This window comes from Hippocampus guttulatus, chromosome 20, assembly GCF_054856545.1.
Source record: "Hippocampus guttulatus isolate MCC_2025c chromosome 20, RoL_Hgut_1.0, whole genome shotgun sequence".
Classification (NCBI taxonomy): domain Eukaryota; kingdom Metazoa; phylum Chordata; class Actinopteri; order Syngnathiformes; family Syngnathidae; genus Hippocampus; species Hippocampus guttulatus.
The window spans coordinates 11,040,293-11,063,121 of record NC_141280.1 but is presented as its reverse complement, the minus strand read 5'-3'; the positions used below and the strand labels follow the sequence as shown (position 1 = coordinate 11,063,121).

General features: G+C 39.9%; 1 protein-coding gene across 2 annotated transcripts; it reads left to right on the top strand.

Moving 5' to 3' along the window:
* Positions 1-258: 258 nt before the first annotated feature.
* Positions 259-22,644, top strand: casp8ap2 (caspase 8 associated protein 2). 2 transcript variants are annotated; one of them, XM_086100675.1, is made up of 10 exons: positions 259-380; positions 1,266-1,331; positions 2,762-2,827; positions 3,182-3,282; positions 7,543-7,617; positions 9,152-9,267; positions 11,198-13,518; positions 15,828-18,510; positions 19,209-19,308; positions 21,131-22,644. In XM_086100675.1, the coding sequence occupies exons 2-10, from the start codon at positions 1,298-1,300 to the stop codon at positions 21,191-21,193; spliced, it is 5,559 nt and encodes a 1,852-aa protein (XP_085956801.1). In that variant the 5' UTR covers positions 259-380; positions 1,266-1,297; the 3' UTR covers positions 21,194-22,644. The 2 variants fall into 2 exon arrangements, with proteins under 2 accessions (XP_085956801.1, XP_085956802.1); XM_086100676.1 differs by lacking the exon at positions 259-380 and adding an exon at positions 507-569.
* Positions 22,645-22,829: the final 185 nt, after the last annotated feature.

The window sequence follows — 22,829 nt, the reverse complement described above, 5'->3', positions numbered from 1 at the left end:
TGTGAGTGTGGATGGTCGTTATTTGTGTATGCGTGCCCTCCGATTGACTGGCAACCAGTTCAGTGAATGAGAGGCATTGGTCTGTAGTTTAGCCCATTGACTAGCGTTAATTTAACAAGCAGCTGTGACACATCCAATATGGCGATGCGTTTAGGCGTCCCTCAATAGAGTTACACCGCTCGAGCCGGGCCTGGTTGTGTTTTCTATCTATGCCCAGCAAGGGACGCAGAAATGACGTAATCCGAAACCGATGAGGATCGAGGCTGGATTTAAAGCGAGGCGACCAACTTTGCTTTTCCAAACAACGAGTATGAGGCAGTCTTATGGTTTTACAAACATCACCAGTTTGTGGGAATGTGAGTGCTACGGGCAAAAAATAGGTAGGATATATTTCCTTTTGTTGGGAGTGGGTAGGGGGAAATCGGATTATCGTGTTTCAAAATACCCATGGAGATGCCGTCGTGTCTCTTTCGCGGGAAGATGTGTCGTTACTTCCTGTGTGGAGGGTTGTTGGCGCGACATTCTACTTAATCTACCGAAAAAGGTGCCTGTGGAACAAAATCCAAACAGTTAAGTTCGTCCATGTTTTAGTACACTATACACTTTCGGCAACTACCGTGGTTTGATGTCAGTTTTGTTATTACTGCAATAGGGAAGAGCAGTGAATCAGTTTTCACCATTAAACCGAACACAAAATGTTTTACCAAGTTGGTCGACTGTACAATTGAAAACAACAAAAACAATGGATGTTGGTAATGCTATTCGGTGATATGCAAGGCAAGATGTGTGACAGTCAAAGCTAGAGGACAAATGTCGAGTAATGTCTGTATGTTTAGGTTTCTGATTACAACGGCTTTACCGAGTGCAGTCTTCATTGACAAAAGGAATGACGACCAAGTTTTAAAAAGTGATACATGTCATATCGACCTAATATTTCGCGGACCTTACGTAGTGGTTATCTACTCAACGTTGTACCATTCACCTGATGATATATATGTAAATACTGTATGTGTGTTATTGGCACAGATCGGGAAAATCATTTTAAACTATGATAATAGAAATTATATACCGACCAGATGATTTCAAATTTGGCAGATAGAATCCAAGGACACATCTGATATTAAAATCGGATTGATGTAGTGGTCAGGGAGGGATTTATGACTACTGGGAGGACATCAGATGCCGCTCTGCTGTATGATTGTTTCCTTAAACGAGACTTTCTAAGCTTGCCTTTAGTAATAACTTTAAATTCAAATTACTTTCAGGTACAAAGTGAGCTGCAGAGTTATTTGAAAGAATGGAGAGCACCAGGAGCGCCGTGGTTTTTGGTGGTATGTACAATGAAAAAATATTGCAGAGGATTTGTAATCTTGAATTGAGGGCTGTGCGATTTGGCAAGTGAAAAAAAAACTCTTGGTTTTTTTTCATGTTGTATGATCTCTTTTTATTTTGACAGTTTTTAAAGCATCTGACCAGTGAATAAAAGCAGTTTCACTTTTTTATTAACATGTAGTAAATTAAAGAAAATTTCAGAATAAGAACATATCCATAATTTTTTTAAATTTTATTTATTTCTTTTTTTACTGAACAGTACAACAAATCTAGAATAATACAAAATAAGATGGTGAACTAGTTTACGGTCTTGACTGAGTGCTTTTGCAGGAACTATAATTTTCAAGTTATGATGCAACGTATGGTATTATTGCCACTTGCAAATAGGCATCATCTGAAATAACAATACAGATACATAGTTTCACGTTATAAAATAACAACCGCAGCAGTACACAAACATGACAATATGTAAATTAACAGGACTGAACGCTCTGATCAATGTGTTTTTGCTAACTACACGCTTCATGGTCAGGCCTTCAGTAAACCTGACTTTATATTAGCATGCAAAGCAAATCAGGCAAGTTAAATAAAATAAATGCTGGGAAAGAGTAAGAAGGTTTTACTCAAGAGTAGAATGAATGTAGAAAAATATAAGAGCAGTGGACTAGTTTAAAAACTGTTATTAGGTCTCAAAGATACAGAGCCAGGTCCCGATCCTCTTTTTTTATTTTTTTTTATGTCTACTATATACCAGAAGTGGGCACGTCAGTAAATTTTGTCACTCCGTCATTCGGCAACTCCTGGGCCACCTGTCCGTTATCGTCAGTCCGTCATATTACACATACAGCACATTTGACAATAAAGATGTATCCAATCCAATCCAATAATTTCAAGATGAACCAAAATGGTCTTGCCACTCTGTCAATCCGTCATCATATTTTAAAAGCGCTTCCGTTATCGCTCAATAATAGTTTGTCCACTAATTTAGGACCGTCAGATCATCTTCTACAGCGGCGGCATATTGGTGACAACCAATTGCCGTTGAGAATGTACTACTTAATACATCACACGCATTTGGAGTATACACAATTTTTAAACTCTTGTAAAGAACCACACCATGTACTGATGTCCACGGTTATTTTTTTAATGTCAATTATGGAGCACAGTGAAGACTACAACAAAGATATTCCATAGTATTTACAATCAGTATGTACTATCATCTCTTTGACTCAAACATTCAATAAATAAACAAAATAAAACATCCCATGTGTGCCTTGTAAACCAGTAGTAGTTTGTTTGTTTTTATTTTGGGTTAGGTAGCTTTAGTTACAGATGTAACAATACTGGCTCACTGCATGTCTTGAATGTGGCTTTTTTATATGCCGTTATGGCATTCTCTGGAGGTCTGATATCATTTTAAAATCCACAGTTGCGATCAATGAAGATTCTGTGGATATCTACGATGACCTTGATCTCAACTATTCCAAGAGTTTAGGTAACATCTGTTTTAAAATGATTTGTTTTGCTCTGCTCTAATCTGCTCCATATTTTGAAATGTGATTTTAGTGGACGTGCTATTATTGCAGAAACACTCGGTAACATTGTAGAAAAGTACTTTAACAGCATGTTAACACCATTCTTTTTGAAAAGCCCAAGGGAAAAACTATTTTGTGGCCTATTTGTCTTGTTTTAACAATGGCATTTCATCGTTAGAAAGGCTCTCTTCCTACCTTCTTTTCTCAGTCATTTTCATTTTAATAGGCTTTGATTTTACCAATTTTTACCCTGTTTGTTTGTCACGCTCAAATGTTTTGTTTGACTTTGTGGTATTCCTTTTTTTATTGTACAGAGAGGTTCTCTCCAAATTCTCAACAACTCAAAGAATCGATGGATCTATATGAAGAGATTGTAACAGAAGAACAACAGGATAAAGAATCATCTCATACCGAGGTTTGTTAGTTTTGCGTCATCTGAAAAGTTTGCTTACAGTAAGACATTTTTCACATTTTTTTAATGGTTGAAAATGGTTCCCAGGTGTCTTTTTGAGCAGTGGTCCCCAAACCTTTTTGTGTCACATACCAGTTGAGACAAGTACCGTACATTGTGTTCGCTGACAGGCAACCATTTTTTTCATTGCTTTGAAATTGCCAGTTTTAAAGCACTTATACTGACTTTTATTAACTAAGATTTTTTTTCCATTAATTTCAAACAGTGTTTTTATATATGAGAGAGAGAGAGAATTTATTTGGGTGCAGAGCATACAGTACATGTCAGATTCCGACCCCATTGATTACTTTCCAAAGGACAATCAATATGTGTAGATCTGGAATATATATAGAGCTGGCTGATTCGACGGGGGTCGAGACTGCGATCAATATACTTGCAAATGTGGCAAATTTTTAGGTGTGTGCTGGTAATATAATAATTTAATCTGATCACACTAGTGTGAGTTCATGTTTTAATGTGGTTGAAAATAGCCGTCTTTTGCATGATTTTTGCCAGTCTTCTGCTCATTCCCGTTGCAACGTGAGAGCGCCATCTACTTATCTCTATCCTCTCATCTGTGGCCCCTGGTCAAGGTTCATCATTTTTTCCCCTTATGATTTTTTTTCCTTTTACAATTTTTTTGTCACAAGAACAAACCTCTGTTTTCGCAACCGTTTTACTTATGATAAAGGTTTTGCAAAAAGGTAGGTGTGATAGTCAATCAATCAGTCTGGCTGTTGTTTACAAAAACAATAGAACCAAAATATACCTCTACATGGATGGAATCCTGTACACTTTTTTTAATATACAGTGATCCCTCGCTACTTCGCGGTTTGTTTATCGCGGGTTCAGTGCACTGCGGATTTTTTCAAACATATTTTATAAAAAGTTTATATTTATTTATTTATTTACATATACATGGAGTACAGTACTGTATATGTTGCTCTATGTGACTCGCTGTTGTTTTGCAGCTTCTCGCGGACCGTTTGCGGACTTTTTTTTAAAAAAAAAGGTTTTTTTTACCTGTTTATGTTAATTGGACACTCCTTCGCGGATTTTCGTTCATCGCGGGTGGTTTTGGTCCCCATTAACCGCGATAAACGAGGGATTACTGTATATCTGTGCATGGATGGAATCCTCTGTAATGGTTTGCAACTACCAGTCCTGCCGATATATTGTGCAGAGTGGCCTACATCGCACAGAACTACCTTAGCAATGACAATGTAGGACACCAAAACCCTCTGACACGTGCTCTCAGTGCTAGTGGGAATACATGGACCAAATAGGTAATCCCATCGTGCGCAATTTACAGCACAGCACAGCATAGAATTCCAAACAATAATGCTAAAATAATTAGTGCAGTCTATACAGTTTACCATTCTTCCAATCTTGATGGGTCTCATCTCCAATCCATGTCTGGCCATTCGGGCACAACATTTTCCGCATCCTAAGCTTGCCAACAACCTCCTCTTCTTCCAACTCTTCAAAACACCTGGATCCCCTCCGATATGTTTTATATAGGTTTGCAGGTTTGACTAGTGCCGCAAAGTTTGAAACATTGCTTTCCGAATCGATTTCTGATTGGCTTTGCACACTTTCCTTACTTTGCACTGCTATTGTTATCATTGAAGGGTCAAATCCGGGTTTGACACTGTCAGGATTTCATTTTGGGAAAATGATTGGCTGAAGGGCTATATAGGTAAATTTAACTCAAACTGTGAGCATTTTTATAGTTATCTAATTGTGATAGTTAAAATGTATCTAAAGCACGGGTGTCCAAACTTTGTGCCCAAAGGCTGCTGTCTTGCCGTTTTCCATCTGTTCCTGCTGATGAGCTGATCCTTGGAATCAGGTGTGTTGTTAGCAGGGAATGACAGAAAACAGGCAGGATAGCGGCCAGCGGGGACCGGAGCTGGAGATGCCTGCTCTAAAGGAATGTCACTTTTATTATCTAATATTTATTTTTCATGTGGCAAAATAAACAGGCTGAATGTATTCTTAGCAAAATAATTGTAATAATATACACACAAAATAGTATGCCCCACCTCTGTCATATTGCATCTCACAACTCAAGATTTTTTTATTCCTCTTTAATGTCTCCGGTCTTGAGATGGTACAGACCAAGTTTGAAATCAATTAGATGAAATCTTAAGTACAAGGGTGGAAAAGTGTGACCCCTGTAAATGTGCAAAAAAAAAAAACAATTGTACATTCAAAAACTCCTAGGTCACTTTCTATACATTTTAGGCGATCGAAAAAAGACTTTTTTTTTTGTACGTATCACGGTGCTACACCAATGCCTAAATACCTCCGTCGCCATGACGGAATTCCGTCATTAGGAAAACAAAAATTGAGAAGAAGGGAAAAAAAACACAGGCGTGCGTGCTTTGACAGTTAAGTTGTTCCAGTCATCCATCCTATCCATTACCCAAACCACTTATCCTCACAAGGCTCACAAGCAGGCGTGCTGGAGCCTATCCCAGCTGTGTTTGGACAGTAGACTGGGTACATCCTGATGAAAATGTCATATGAGCACAGTTTCATGCACTGTTGGTGTCAAACTTCGTCACAGTAAAGCCGTCCTTACAGCTGGAATTTGGAGGGACTTTTGGAGATGCAGCAGGAAGCGTTAACTGAATCTTTGTGATGAGACGCTGCAGGTTTGACAAGAAAACAATTCATTCTGAGCTAATTTTGTTTGCGACTCAGATGAACTTGCCTCAGCACATCGACACTGTAGTCAAAAATAGATAGAGATGGGCATGACTTGACGAGAAAGGAGAAAATGGCACACTGATCATGGTGTACTTAAAAAAAATATTTTTAAAAAACAGCCGGCTACGTGCATTTGCGTAATATCAAAACTGCAGGGTGGACATTTCTAGCCAAACATAATAGCAATAATAATACTTTTAAAAAATAGTCCTGAATGTTATTTGTAATGCACTTTAGATTTCAGCCATCTCAAAGTGCTACTGTGTAAAATCTGAGGCACTAATGTGGCAGCAAAGGAAACTATGGGCCGCAATCTAAACATCCTCTTCAGATTTTCATAAAATGATATATAGTACCAAATCTAGATTCTAAGAACAGTCATTTTTTTCTGTTATAGAGTGTCTGCACCAATGAAATTGATCAGAATGCACAAAATTTGACCTGGAAAAAAATTTGAGGGCGGGCCCCCCTCCTTATAAATGAAGCTCACCGTTTACTTGAATGCTTCCATTCTCTCTTTTCTGTCTTTATGTGTGTGTTTAAAAATCTCTCCCTGTTTGGGCAAGATACAGTATTTACTTGTCATGTTCAGCATTATTTAATAAGAATTAGTCAATTAATCAAAATCTACACTGCTAGATTTTGATTAATTGACTGCAGTCATTTTTAGCACAAAAAGTTTTCGGTCAAATTCTTCTTTTTTTTATTTTTAATTTTTTTTCTGCATTAAAACCCCTGTGCTCCACATGCCTCCCAATTTTTGTTGCCCTCGGTCAAATGTAACAGGATAAGATTCCTTTAAACCTTTTTTATAATCATGGATGGCAACATGAAAATATTTTTTTGCAAGGCTCAATGTATGTGCAAAGTTTGGCGAGTAGGCCCTCAATGTGTAAAGTAATTTTGCTACCATCATACACAGGTGAAGGGTGGCCCGGTAGTCCAGTGGTTAGCACGTTGGCTTCACAGTGCAGAGGTACCGGGTTCGATTCCAGCTCTGGCCTCCCTGTGTGGAGTTAGCATGTTCTCCCCGGGCCTGCGTGGGTTTTCTCCGGGTGCTCCGGTTTCCTCCCACATTCCAAAAAACATGCGTGGCAGGCTGATTGAACACTCTAAATTGTCCCTAGGTTTGAGTGTGAGCGTGGATGGTTGTTCGTCTCTGTGTGCTCTGCGATTGGCTGGCAACCGATTCAGGGTGTCCCCCGCCTACTGCCCGGAGTCAGCTGGGATAGGCTCCAGCACCCCCCGCGACCCTAGTGAGGATCAAGCGGTTTGGAAGATGAATGAATGAATACACAGGTGAGGTGATGAACTCTGTCTCTGAAGGCAGTGATTCACACTAGCATTTAATTACAAATCATATTCATGTTTATAAGCCATACATACACAACAATAAACTATGAAATGGCTATCATTATGTTTATCATTTGTATTCATGGTTAAAAAGGCAGCGGTTGCAATCAACTTACACCAACCTTTTCACCTTTTTTTTTTTTTTAATGTTTGCAGTTACAATCTCGATTTCAAGCAGCCCAGCACCAAATTAAGGAATTGCACAGAAGGCTTCAGCAAATGGAGATCAAGGTATGTTATCTTTGATCTTTTGTTGTAGCTGTTGCTCGTAATTCTTGGGCTCATAAAGTACCGGTACTTCTTTTAAAATCACATTTCCAATGTCTAATTTTTGCGTGTATCCATCCCACTGACATTTTTATGAGAAAAGTTATGGTTGGTTTATGTGAGTATGTGTTGCCAGTTTAATTCAATGCATTATAACCCTTTTATGCCGTTGACATTTTTATAACTGCAGAGCTGCCAACTCTTACAAATTGTTCGGACATTGTGCGTGAAATCACTAAACGCTAAATCATTGCGCCCCTCATACTGATCGATTGTCAAACATACATTGCGATGTGTGTTTGACAATATGGCAATTGCAGACACGGCGTCGTCAATCCAACATGTTGCCAAAAGCAAACGATTTGAGGCTCACCCTGATTGCCACCAGCCTTAATGGATTTATATCAGTGGCGAGGAACAAGGGCAATGACACAATGTAAGCGTCATCGCCAGATTATTATATCCAATAATGCTCAGACAACAACTGTGTCCCCACGGAAACTTAATTCATCAACGAATAACAATTGCCATGACTTTACGGCACCTGTGTCTTGACTGTCGTAATAGTTTTCGGTATACTGTATGCCGGCTTGTCTGAAAAACACTGGAACACTGTTGTTCTTTTTGTAAATCTATCGCAGATTTATTTAATAATAATAATGATCATGGATAATATAAACCTATTACATACGGTATGATAATAAAAGTAAACAACACAGACAGTTCATTTATTAAGTGCGGCAAAGTTGTGGCATCATCGTTAGTAGACGCCTCTTTTACGTCATCTTTTCTGGACATCTCCATGAAATGAAGAGAAACAAAAGCGTCGCCTGATTCTCCCATAATAATTCCACCATCTACCGCATCGCTCCTCTGTCGATATGAGATGATGAAAAACTGAGACCCTCCATGTTGGATCACATTTAATTCCGTAAACACTGCCTCGTGTCATCGTCTTTTGCATGTCACTCAACTCGTGCTTTATGCGCGCATCCGCGTCACATCACGGACGACTTCAGTTAACGTTAGAAGACGCATTTGTGTTTGTAATACGAGCGAAAAGATAAAAAGAGTGGATTTTCTCCCCCGCCCCATAGCCTCCCCAAAATTTAATTGGGCATCATGCCCTGTAGTGTGCCATGTCTGATCGCAACACATAGCTGCCCGGATGAAAACGACATATAAATTTAATATTCTGCACCGTCTCCTTATTTCTGCAGGTCGTTTTCAATTACGTGGAGAGCTTTGAAATCACATATTCCTGTGGGGACTAATATATGCGATCACGGACGGCCCCGCGATAATGTTCTTGACAAATTTGTTAAATATGGAAATTCAGATAAATTGTTCTTGAAATGAATTTTAAATGTTGGCAACTTTGTAATTGTATTTATTGCTGTTTAATGGAGCCCAACCAAACATGTTGGTAAGAAAATGATAATCGAAATACATTTTTTGTTTGTTTGGGTTTGTTTTTTTTTTGTTTGTTTTGTTTTAGAACACAGCGCTGAACACTGAGAACACCCACCTCAAAAAAAATATCTCTGCGCTTTTACGGACAGCCAGACAGGAGATTATGCGAAAGGATGCTGTGATTCAAAGGCTGAACCAATCGTAAGTGTGTCCATGTAAATATGCAAATCAACTAGAATCAAATACAAAGACAGCACGGTGGTCGACTGGTGAGCACGTGCCTGTGTGGGTTTTCTCCCAAGGAGTCCGGTTTCCTTCCACATTCCAATGACATGCTAGCTGGTTAATTGATCACTCTAAATCAGGGGTGCTCAACCGTTTTTTCAGTGAAGATCTACTTTTGAAGCAACCAGTCTCCCGCAATCGATCCATTACTGCACATGCACACACACACACACACACACACGCATGCACGCGAGACACACACGAGACACACACACACACCATGATGAGAAACAGGCATAACGGCCCCTAACATGAACGAAACCGTAAATTAAAGTAGTTTGTGAGTTCATGAAAAGGAAATCACTTCCTCTCTTAGTAGAGACCTGACGCGGAGGGATGGGACGCACCTTTGCAGCGTGTTAAGTACAGTATTGTAGATCATGTGTACCATTTTAAAATGCTTCTCTTGGTGCTCCAGGTTCACATTATTTTCCAGTGGCATAGGTGAATTGCAAACCTTTGAATGAGAATTTTAAAAAAAATTAAAAGATATATCGCAACAGCCCCGATTGCAAGCGTAAGTTGCAGACTGTTGACCGCAAACAACTTCTGGTGATGCAGGTCATGCGCTACCGTAGGTTAAAGGTGGCCTGCATTTTTAATTTTTTTAATTTAATTTTTTTTAATACTTTTTTGTGAAAGTCAAACTGAAATGATGCTTAGGATGCAGTGTACACTAATACAAAATATTTAATCATTTTTATTAATTATTTAATTACACAGACACAGACATACAATTTTTTGTCCCTTTTCCTCGTGCACCCCGCGGATTCGACTTGGGACCAGTCCGCGGTCTACCTGTCGATCGTGATCGACTGGTTGGGACCCCTGCTCTTTGTGTGTCCTGTGACTGGCTGGCAGCCAGTTCAATGTGTAAGCTGCCGACTGCCCGAAGACGCCTTGGATAGGCTCCAGCACGCCCGCGACCCTTGTGAGGATAAGCAGTTCAGATAATGGAAAGCACACAGACCTACAGCCATTCCACGTACAATCCGCACCTAAGAACAATTTAGAGTGATCAATTAACTTTCCATCCATGTTTTTGGAATGTGGGAGGAAACTGGAGTACCCGGAGAAAACCTACGCAGGCATGGGAAAGCCAGAGCCTTGATTCAAACAGATGACCTCTGCACTGTGAGTGAGACATACTCACCAGTCGACCACCGTGGCGCCTCACCCATTCAATTACGTAATTTTTTAACCACCTCAAATTATTTTGATGTACTGCCAATAAACATAAAGGGGGCGGGGGGTGATATTGTGTATTTTGTGTACTTTATATATATATATATATATATATATATACACAAAATATATATACTGTATATATATATAAAACCGAGGTTTGGAGAGAGAGAGAGTGAGTCAGTCAGTCAAACCTCGGTTTTCGAACGTCTCTGTTCTTGACCAAATCGGTTTTCAACCACAAATTTTGAGTTTTTTTATGCCTCGGATGACGACCGAATTTCGGTTCTCAAACAAACTGAGCGCACTTGAATGCGTCACTTGACTCCTCTCGCTTTCCTTACACGAGGAAGTGACGCTTCCTCGGGTAGACGAGGAAGTGATGCTTCCATCATTATATTATGAACAGACGTGTTCAACAAAGTTTTTTTTTTTTTTTTTTTTTAAAGAGCGTGGTTTCGGTTTTCGAACAAATTGGTTTTCGAACAGCCTTCTGGAACGGATTATGGTCGAAAACCGAGGTATGACTGATATATATAAAAATCACGATATTGCCATTATTGTTACATCCCTACTGGTTGCCTTTTCTTTCACATCCCATTCATGAGTAAAAATGTGATTTGTACACCAGAATGAAGTAATTAAAAATTTTTCCCAACAGATCAGACAAAGTTCACTATCATCATTCGAGAGCAAATAATCTTCATGATCAAACCTCCTCCAGTAAGGCTAACACTATCTCCATGAGAGGGATTCCAGAATCTACAACACCTAGTCCTTTGCTGCACACTTCTCCTCGAGTGTCCTCATCATCGAGGGACAGTCATTCCCCAAAGGTTCCTCTTCGACCACCCAGGAGAGAAAGTCAGAGCCCTAACCACAAGGCCAATACTGAGACAAGACATTCCAAAGGTCCTACAAGTGGGCATGGTCTCGTGCCTGAGAAACGCAACGAACATCGCATCAGCAATTCTCTCATCAGTTCATCAACCCGGCATCATGGTTCAGATCAGCACAAAACCAAAGACAGAGAAAAACAATGTCAGAAACAATTTGATACCACAGACAAGAAGTATGGAACTAGTTCAACTCCTCGAAGGGTCCGATATTCTCTTGAGAAAGATAGACCTCATAAATCCGACAAAGACACCGGAAGAAGATATGAATCCAGGATATGTAAAAGCAGAGACAACAAAAATGTAGATGGATATCACAGATCAGAGAGGAGTAAAAGTCCTCCATTCGAAAAATCACATGCTATAGGTTCCTCAGATGCCTATAAAGCGAGAACTGGAGAAAGGAGACATAAGACACCATCCCTAGATTCTCAACATTCAACTCATCTTGGAGGTACAGAGGACTATAGCCGACATTGTGAAAAGATTATTCTTAAACATAGCGGTTCACAGAGGGAGCATTCCGACTCAAAAGGCCAGAAGAGGTCTTCTTCAAATCGGCAAGCAGAAAACTACAGTGATTTCCCCAAAGAGATGCAACAGGATAAGCTTTCAAAAGATTACCAGTGGAAAGGAGACAGGCAACATGAAGAAATGACCAGTAGGCATAGAAGAACCTCATCATCTGAGAGAAGCAGACGAGCTGAAAATCGGCCATCGGAAGAATCACACAATGTTAAACGCAATACCATAAATAAGGAAAGACAAGGAAAAACTGGAAAAACATCAGCAAAGGAACCGGTGGAGGAAAACGGCCAAAACAGCAAACTGTGCTTCATGGAAACACTAAATCTGACCCTTTCACCAATTAAAAAAACAGTACCCAACAATACCATCCAGGAAGGACTCACTGCATTGCATCACATATTTCAAAATGGGCCCCATGATGGTTTGCAATCCGATCTGCATGCTACGGATCAAATTGACGGCAATGAATTAAAGGGAAGAGAAAAGTTACTTTCAGATTCTGTTGACCCACCAACTTCAAAAAAGTTGCAAGTGAATGATGTCCAGGAAAAAGATACAAGTGACCGTGAAACTCGTTTAGATACTCGGCAAGCAGAAGGAAATTCTATCCAAGCCATTTCATCTTACCAATCCATAGATTCAGCAGCAAATCACATGTCGACACATCACAATCCAAAAGCACAAGGTAATACTTCACGAAAAGGAAAAGATGGGAAAGATGATGTCAAAGCTAAATTTAGCCCAGACGCCCAATTAGATTCAAACGAACAACCAGATGAAACTGAATTCAATAACCTATATGGAAACGTTACTGGTAAACATCCAAGCAGTCCTTTACAAAAAGTAGACAGTGGTAGTAACAAATATCAGCACGTTGCTGTTGCACAACGTGCTGCTTCAAGTGAAAAAAATTCCAAAGGACGAGTTTTGGGTACCAAAGCTCCAGATAAAGTTATGGAATATGCAGTCACACCAAAGCCTATATTTCTCCCTGAAGACATTGAGGCTAATCCAGGAGCTCAACAAACTTATCTCATCATATCTCAGGATTCTCAACCAGGAGTGAATCCCCCTTTGTTTTCCAGCCCAACCAATGAAGACACACATTGTGCTCAGGATGATTTCAGAGAGACAGATGCTGTATCGAGCACTATAAATGTGGAATTGGGTCCTCAACAGGAGCTTAGTTTGCCCGAGGCAATTAATTTTTTCACAAAAAGGGACAACAGTGGTAGCCAAAGCCCTGTAACTGACCCAAGCACATCCATTGGTGTGTCGAAGGTCAGCAGCACAACAGAAGAAATTGTTCCACCAAAAAATTCTTGCGAGTTCACTGTCTCACCGAAGAAAAAGTCTTCCGAAAAAACTCCTGCAAAAAATGTTGAGCCTTCCAGTTCAATGCCGTTGCTTCATGATGAGGACTCCATGATGCGTATGCTTTGCCATTTAAAGAGAATCCCAGATGCAATCAGCCCTTTGAGGAGTCCAATCCACCTAATGAAGACAAACCGCCACCGTGTTCTTGGAAAGCCTGGGCATGTCAAAAGCCTACAAAAAGGTAACATTGGTATTCATGATATATTTTTCTCTGTGTTGTTCTCAAGAATCAGTGCATGGGTGGTTTGGTGACCTGCTGTGATATGCTCACATTGTTAAGAATGAGCAAAAATATCTTGGTCATTCCACGGAATCTGTGCCATTTGTCTTCTTTTCCCCACTCTAAATCTGATAATAGAGATATTGGAACTAGTCAAAATGTGTATCAGGGGTACCGCACACAACGTGATGCTTCCAAATACGACTAGAACACGAACATTGGGGAAAAAATGACAGTTGGCCACACACCACTCTATTAGGCAATTTAGCTTCTCGCAATGTGAACTGTATTGCGTTCTGAGGGTTCTTCTTATAAAATATCTTGTACTGTGCCACTTTTTTTAATCCATAAAAAGATGGACTATCATTCAAGGAAGACGCAGGTTGCTACAGAAAGAGGACATTTTGGGACAAAAATTGGGATATGTTGAAAGGTGGGCATCGCTCCCAATTTGAACGTAACCAGCCCAGTACGTACGCTGCTTGTGTATATTTTTGCCACAAACTTCGCTATTTAATCCAAAAGTACATATTGGGTAAGAATTGTTGTTAAACGCATCACATATGTGCTGTATTTCTTTCGTTTGGTGTCACAAGGTGAGTGGCTATGTCCTGCTCATTTATAACCCGGAAATTGATTTTTCGCCCGTGTCGAAAGCGAGAGCGCAGGAGAAAGAAAATAAGCGGCAGTCAAATAGGACTTCATGTTCAACATATTCTTGACCTGCAAAAGCACGATGACAGCCTTGATATGAGTGCAACAGGGTTCCCACGGGTCCTTAAAGTTCATAAAAATCCATAAAGATAAGAACATAAGATAAGAAAACCTTTATTAGTCTCGCAATGGAGAAATTCCCAATTCACAGCAGCAAAGTTATGAAAGGAAGAAGTAGAACAACAAAATATAGGAGCTGCTGGAAAGGCAGCCACTCTCGCGGCGCCATTTTGAAGTCAATAACACAACACAACACATAGGACACAAACAGTCGTGCGATCTTTACCACTTTTCTGCATACACTTTGTTGTCTGAAGCAGTTATAGATGAAAGAGGAGAGGATCAAAGTGTCCTTTCACCAGTGGGTCAGAGACGTCATGCTCAGAATGTGCACACGTCTGCTACAAGCTAAGTTTTGAAAGCAAACCCAAAGCTGTAGCGTCCATTGACGAAAAGAGATTAGTTCCTGTCCCACATAATCCGCTTCAAACTCCAAGCCGCGACTCCCAGTTCCAAATCAGCATCGGCGCTCCGCGCTAACGCTCCTTTCTTCTCATCGTCGGCTCCTCAAGCCTTACATCCATCCAGCCGCAGACCGTTCAACAGCACCGATCTCTCCGCTGAACAAAGCGGGGCTGTGAAAAATGCTGCCCATTACAGGCGCAAGACACAAGCGCCCCAGGACTGTCCAGCAACGACAGTCAAATGCCGCCGACATTCCTCCCAGTCAAAAACAGTGCTGGTATACCCATGCTGCCGAGAAGGCGCAACCACCAAGCATAGAGTCTCGTCCTTGATGAATGTCGTGGCCAATGCTGAAAAAAGTCCACATCAGGTCCACATGACGTAACAACAAACACAAATTGACAAAACAAACACAAAAACAACAAAAAAAAAGCAAGGCTCATGAGAGCACTTGCCGACGGCTGCCTACTTGGGCGCCATCTTGACATAAAAGAAGTTGTAAAATTATGTTCTTAATTTTCGGGGAAAGCTTTTACAATCAATAAAATCCTTAGAAATGTAATATTTTCTAAATTTAAATTTTTCTTACTGTACTTTATCTTAGTGACTGAATACAAGTGTTTTTTCATTTTCCTACCTGTAATACAGGTAGGAAAATGAAAAATTGACATACAGTATGTCAAATAAAGGATTAGCTGATTGCCCCTAAAAATAAAGATGTGCCCTTGCTTTGGCAGCAATGATTTGAACACCAGCTCAGTGATATGTGGCTTTCTGTTCAGCCCGCATATTGCTGAGCGGGCATTAAATCCACCATGAATCCCCTGCTGAATGGAGAAAGGGTCCTTAAAAATGGCTAAATTAGACCTCGAAAGTCCTTAAAAGGTCCATAAATAAAAAACTAGTGGAAGAGTGGGAACCCTGTGAAATATTCTATTTCCAGTGGTTCTTTTCACTGTATAGTGAGGATTGTGATATTGTGTGTTAAAAATTATTTGACATTTTTGTCTTGAGCTGTCTTGTATTTTTGATGATCCTGTAACCTATTAACACCTCCTAATCAGTTATTGTGTTCTCTCTCATGTGTGCAGAGTTCTCAAATACAGCTGATGATGCCAACGCAAAGAAAGTGGATTTAAACAAAGAAAACAAATATCCAGAATGTCCTTTAAAACATGACAAGCAGGACACGGATGACAAATTATCAGAAATGCCTTCAAATCCTTCTCACACCGAGCTTGAGGAAGCTGGCATTTCAAGTGGAAGTGAAGAGGCACAATCATCCCTCAATTCTGGCAAAAGGGTGAAAGTGGAAGAAAAGCTAAGAAATAAAGCAACTCTATTGAAAAGGAAATCTGAAGCAACATCTCTGGCTTCAAAAGAAAAGACTACAATAGAGAGTGTGTCAACACAAAGTCCCGGGAATAAAACAACTTGCCCAAAATCAGCCAAGGCTTCTTTTTCAACAATAGAAGAAGTCATGGAAATGTTCACATCACTTCGGTCGGAAATCCGGAAAAAATATATGAAGCTTCACAAAACCTTTCCAAAGAAGATTTTCTTCGGTGTGATGGAGCATTCAAGGGAGTCACTGATGCAATTTGTGGATGGAGCCCATTTTGGTCAAATATGCTGTCAGGCAGTTGAGCTGAAATCAAAGCTAAAAATATTAATTGTGTCTGTGTTCAACAAAGTAGCAGACAACGGTATTGTAAAACGCATCTTTGACCAACAAGCTGTTGATCTGAAGCAAAAGTTGTGGGCCTTTGTCGATGATCAAGTTGAGTTCTTACTCAAGGACGTTTACATGACATTGAAGAGCCTGTGTAGACCAGCAAAAACCTTGCCTGAAGGAAATATGTCGAGTGACACTGAAAGACTTTTGAGATTGCCTCATAAGAAAACGCAGACTCACAAAGATACAAAAGGTGCTCTAAGCTCTGTGAAACACATCAAACCACGTGCTGCTCCTCATCAAACAGGTCTTGGTAGCAGAGGCAAAGATATAAGGATTAGTCCAACTGGGAAGGAAAAAAGGCATGGTCATAAACCTAATTATGGCAGTATCGATCCAGGAGTTGACTGTACTCCTCAAAAATCTCCGGTTTCAGAGAAACATAAAATGGCCTCTTTGGTAGCCTCACAAAGCACATCCGTGCTTGAAAAAAGTGACTTTGAGCTTCTCACAGAGCAGCAAGCTACCAGTTTAACCTTCAACCTGGTAAGAGATTCTCAAATGGGAGAAATATTTAAGTGCCTCCTGCAAGGATCAGACCTACTTGAAACCAATGCAATGAGTGCAGAGGGCACATCATGGGCTCTTTGTACGCCAAAGAAGAATGGAGAAAGACTCATCAGCATTACAACTCCAAATAAATTTGAATCTCCATCGAAATTTCTTTCTCCAACCAAATTTGATACGCCCTCGAAACTGATTGCGACATGGTCAAGAATATTACCTCGGGACATGTCACCACCGTCCAGAAATCGGGACAGACCAAATCCGGCTTTATTTGATGAAAGCTGCTTGTTAGAGGTTCCATCGGAGAATCAAGCAACACTGCACTCCAGCTGTTTGTCGCAGAGAAATTATTCGATTCTAGCTGAAGATCTGGCAGTTTCTCTTACTATTCCATCACCTCTCAAGTCTGACAGCCACCTGAGCTTTCTCCAACCCTCCGGGTTACATATTGTATCCACCCCGGACAGCGTCATAAGTGCTCACATTAGTGAGGATGCTCTGCTCGATGGTGAAGATGCTACTGAACAAGACATTCACCTCGCCCTTGACACAGACAACTCCAGCCTCGGATCAAGCAACAGTGTGGCCTCACAGGCAGCTCTCAATACTTTTGTGTTGAAGCCTGAATTGCCCATGCAGGCGCTCGTGATGGAGAAGTCCAATGATCATTTCATTGTGAAGATCCGTCAGGGGAATATACAGACGGGTCTGAACGTCCCCACAGATGAGACCTTAGTACAAACACGAACAGAAGAAGCCCATCGAGGAGAAGATATGGCCACTCGGGAAAGACAAGGCAAATATTTGTTCAATGAGATGCATAAATATGCTCATCCATGCAGTCTCTCTGACCCTGTAACATGCCACGGTGTGTCAAGTGAAATTGGCTTTACTGAAGATCATTTCAGGCTAAAAAAACAACCTCCACTCTTCGACCACTTGTCTACTATGTCAGAAGGTTGTGCAACAAAGGATTTAAACAATGGCGAGTCTCCAAAAGCTACTTTTAAAATCGCTACGTACAAGGAAACTTTTCTTGAGCACACTCTTGGTGTTAAACTCATGAAGGATGAAAACCCAAATCCAACATTCGATATGGAGAAACACAGTCCAGATCCCTTCTGTCCTTCAGAAACTAATCCTCCTGAATCACAGAACAGCACCAGTCCTTCCACGCGTACTGAGCAAGGCAATAGTGAAAGCTCAGAAATAATTCAGACGAGCCAAGAAATGTCAAAGTGTTCATACATGCAGAGCGAAATGGAGACATCAAAGGCAGACAGAATTGCAGAGGACACAAGTACAGCCACGGGAAAAGCCAAAAAGGATCGCCCGAAAAGTAAAAAACGGAAAAAGCACCAAGAGCAGTCAAAAGCAAAGCGTCCAAGAAAGGATGAAGAGAACACGATGGAAGACAATGCCTTCAGCTCCAAAAATGATGTGAAATCAAAATCCTTACCTTCATCCCCACATACTTTGTCTGCCAGGAATGTCATCAAGAAAAGAGGAGCTTTGGTGATGACGTGGACCAGGTCAGTACCTGATATCATCTGCCAAAATTGTAGAAATGTTCACAGAGAATTGTAAGGCTACCGTTGTGTGCTTTAAAGTAATCCAAAGCTGCCAAATGAAAGAAATTTACTTCCAGAACCATTGAGCAGAACATCTAGTTTGTTTCTTTGGAAACCCAGCGTATTTTTGTTTAGAATCAATAAGACGTGTGGGTGTGGGTGTGTGTTCATGTCCTGTGAAGGAGGAGACGACAAAGTTAACATTCATACATTGATTTCATTCACGTTTAATTATCATGAGGTAGAGCGGAATATTCCACATAATGATTACTCAATTCATATTAGATATTAATTGTGACACATTTTCGTCTGTGTATCACGTAAAACCTATTTAATAATTTTAGCTTTTACCGGCACAATCCATGTTTCAGGCGTTACGAGGTAGCGGTCAGTGATTTCATAACAAAATATGCATAATCGCTAACAGTTGGCAGCTCTGTTGATCTGATTGAATAAATCTGCATTCATTTATATACTGTTTGGTTTCAAAATGTTGACAAATGCACAGTGATTACACCGACAAGCATTTACGATGCTGATAAGGACTTTTGAGAGGGGTGAACATTGGGCAACATTTCTAATATAAAAGGCAAAAAGGTAAGTATGCCAATGAAAAAGTTTGTCCATGGCTAATTTTTTTTCCCCGTATGACATTCCAGAGATGAAGATCGAGCCATACTCGTTGACCTGAAAACAAAAGGTGCTTCACGCAAAACGTTCGCTGCCTTGTCAGATAAACTTAAGAAACCATCAGAACAGGTATGTTGAATTTGTCCTGACGGTGCTAAAAAGTTGCAGTCACTGGCAGACAAATATGCTTTGTATACTCAATTATGTGATACAATAATCTCTCGTTCATCGCGGGGGTTACGTTCCAAAAAGAACCCGTGTTAAGTGAAATCCATGAAGTAGTTTTTACAATTATTACATACACAATACAATACCGTATTGAATGAAACCAAAGATCAAACCTTATTTTCAGGCCCAACCATTTAAATAAAAACAAAAGGTTTCTTCCAAACAACTGACAGTTTATTTTTATATACCGTAATTTTCGGACTATGGAGCGCACCTGATAATAAGCCGTACCCCACGACATTTTTGAAGGAAAAACAGTTTGTACACACATAAGCCGCACTTGTCTATAAGCCGCAGGTGCCCACGTTCTAACATGAGATGTTTACAAAGAAAGACGGTATACAGAGAGAGTTTTAAAAACGTACCTTAATTTTTCTTTCTAAATAGTGCCTGTTACGCGGCAGCACCACGGCAGTAAAACAGCACTAACAGGGCGAGTTAAAAAAAAAAAATCAACATAAGTCACTGTTCGCTGTCGAGTAATCGCTTGCCATCAAATTCGGTCAAACATTCCTTTATTAGGCTTTCTGCCATCCACGATTTCGTGTCAACTTTCACGACAAGGTTTTTTTGGTGGGGGGGCATAGTAATCCTTGTGTGACAGTTGATCGCATCTTCCTCGACACGTATATATCAACTCTCACTCTCACCTTTTATGCTCCAGCGCTCCCTGGCAGCCATTAGAAAAATCGTTACATAAGCTACAGAGTTGAAAGCGTGTGACAAAAGTCACGGCTTATAGTCCGGAAATTACGAGATAGGTTGCACGGAGTGGGGGGCAGTCATGTGTTGGGTTGGTGGGGTTGGGGGCGAGGGCATCAAATCAAGCATTTGGCCCTGGGCATCAAATGACTTTCACACGCTCCCGGTTGCCAATATTGACACTTTTCACAACTAAACGGTGGGTCATCGCAAATGGTGAGCTGATGTTAGTGTACTGTATGTGTTTTCTATACCAAGCGGGCATGTGTTCTCATCTACAGCAATCGACATTATTGTTTCCACCAATGTTCAGGCATATTGCCGACATAAGTAGAAATGATAAGCTTCTGAAAAGAACAGTTTTTGAGTTCATTGTGTACCTGCTGCCAATCAGAACTTGGTGTCCAAGTTGTTCTGCTTTTGTCGATTTTCACAGCAGCTTCGCCTATCAATTTAAGCAACATTTCACGTTTACACTCAGGTGCAAATGTATTATTATATTTTTCATTATAAAATAAAGCTCTTCTTGTCTGTATCCTAAACTACCTTGAAAAGAAAATGTTTTTTAAAATATTACACATTTCATATGAATGCTGGTTAAAAATAATCATGTGAGAAATTCATTGTAAAGTTCATTTTAAAAAAATGTAAAAAGTTGATAGAATTACAATTTGTTGAGAAGTTCAAACAATTTCTATCCAAAAATGACTGGTTAGCTTCATAGCTGATCCATTTAAGGCAGGGGTGAAATTTGGCAAGATATGTTCATCTGTGTCAATTTACTGGGTCAAGTTGTTTGCCTTCATCTCTTGAAATGTAAGGCATACGTCTTTATTACTTCCCTGTCCAGCTCTGCAAGTGTCCACTTCAGAAAGATACCGTCCGTATATGGCATATTACCATTTATAAAAGCCATATATTTGGAAACTAAATAACCAGGTGTTCAATTACTTTTTTATTGTGTTTATGTTGAAAAATTAAATGTTTTAATGTTTACTGTGTTTCTCCCCCCCCCCCCCAGGTTGCTCAGAGATTTTACCAGCTGATGAAGCTCTTCAAGAAGCACGGGAATATGAATCCCTGATCACACCCCAAGTTGTTTGCATTTGAATTGTTTTCCTGTGACTACATTTTGAGAAGGTTTTAATACACAAGAGTCACTGAAGTACACCAATGATATACAGCTATGGAATAAAATTTGAGACCACCCTTGTTTTTTCAGTTTCCCGTTCATTGTAACAGCCTCGTACAGCTAAAAGTACATTTCTTTGGACCATTATGGTAATGAGTACAAAAACAACTCTTAAGAGCTGAATTTAAGACCTGATAGAGACATTTTCCAAAGGTTTACTTGATAATCCCCACAATTACCATATCGTTATATAATTTGGTCATCCGTGGGGTTTTTTTGTGGCATTTCTTACATGATACTCTTTCAAGTGGCGCCAGACGTTAAAATGAACAAGAAGTTGAAGAAAACATGGCGGTCTCACCATTATTTTTCCATGGCTTTATATACAGTACATGTTGTAGATGTTATGTATCGGTCACCAAAATGTTGAATTGTCACTAAATTCCTGTCGTTCTCCTGAAAGGCCTGACCATCCTGACAACTATTGTCAGCGTTTATAGTATATTCCTGGCATTGGACCTGAATCCCCGTACCTCAAAATTCTGCACTTTTTAGGGAGACCCAAAACATGGCATATGTGCTCAAGCGTTAACATGGCATCGTCAAAGAGAGCCAGCCGTCTTAAGGTGAACAATTTGCAAAAATAACTCTCGCACATGTGGACTGACTGTCGAGATTTGTGGGGAAAAAAAATTAAAAAACCCTCATGACATTTACTAAATTGTGACAGGAGGTTTTGGTACAATGCCAGCAATATTCTGTTTAATGTATGTAAACAGCCAGTTTTTCAATTAAAAGGCGTATATTGGCACTTATATAGAATGTAGCTGTTTTTGAATTCCAGGAGTGATCAAAATGATTAACACTTGCAATCAAATGTGAAATATCCACCTCATAGCCTGTTTTGGTCATCTTTTTGCAATGCATCAGGAACTATTGCTGGGGGGGGCTCAAATTGAAGTGGTTTTGTACTAGCCTGTTTAGAACGCCTTCTAAAAATTTCTCGCCTTCCTGTGACTATTAAGATACGTTTAACCATATCTGAAGAAAATGTAAATCTGAGAAAAATATATTGTAATTTTTGTAAGAAAGGCCTGTTTTTTAGGCTGTTATGTACAGGAGAAAATCAATACATTTTTTTTTTCAACATAAGCGTTATATCTGGAGAGACAATGGTGTTTTGTTGGAACAAAATGGATGGATGGGTATCGCATACAAAAAAGCCCTCCTCTTACTTCATATCAAAATGTTGAATTCAATGTTGTGAATAATTTTATTTATTTTTGTGCCTCTGTACAAATCAAATTCTAGTTGTATAAGAGCACCGTTAGTGTTACGATACGCATCTGTTGCCACGGTTGTTTCCCCAAATGTCAATAAAAATGTCTTCTGTTCAACCCAAACGGCGGAATACGTGAAAATGTTTTCACTTGATAGATTTATGAACAGGTGAGCATCATCAATTCATGGCTCCCCAGCTTTTTGTCATTGTCAATATTTTGCCTCGGTAGATTTTAAGTGAAAGCTGAAATATATATAAAAAAAAAAAAAAAAAGAACAAAACAACTGTTCTATGCATTGAATTTCC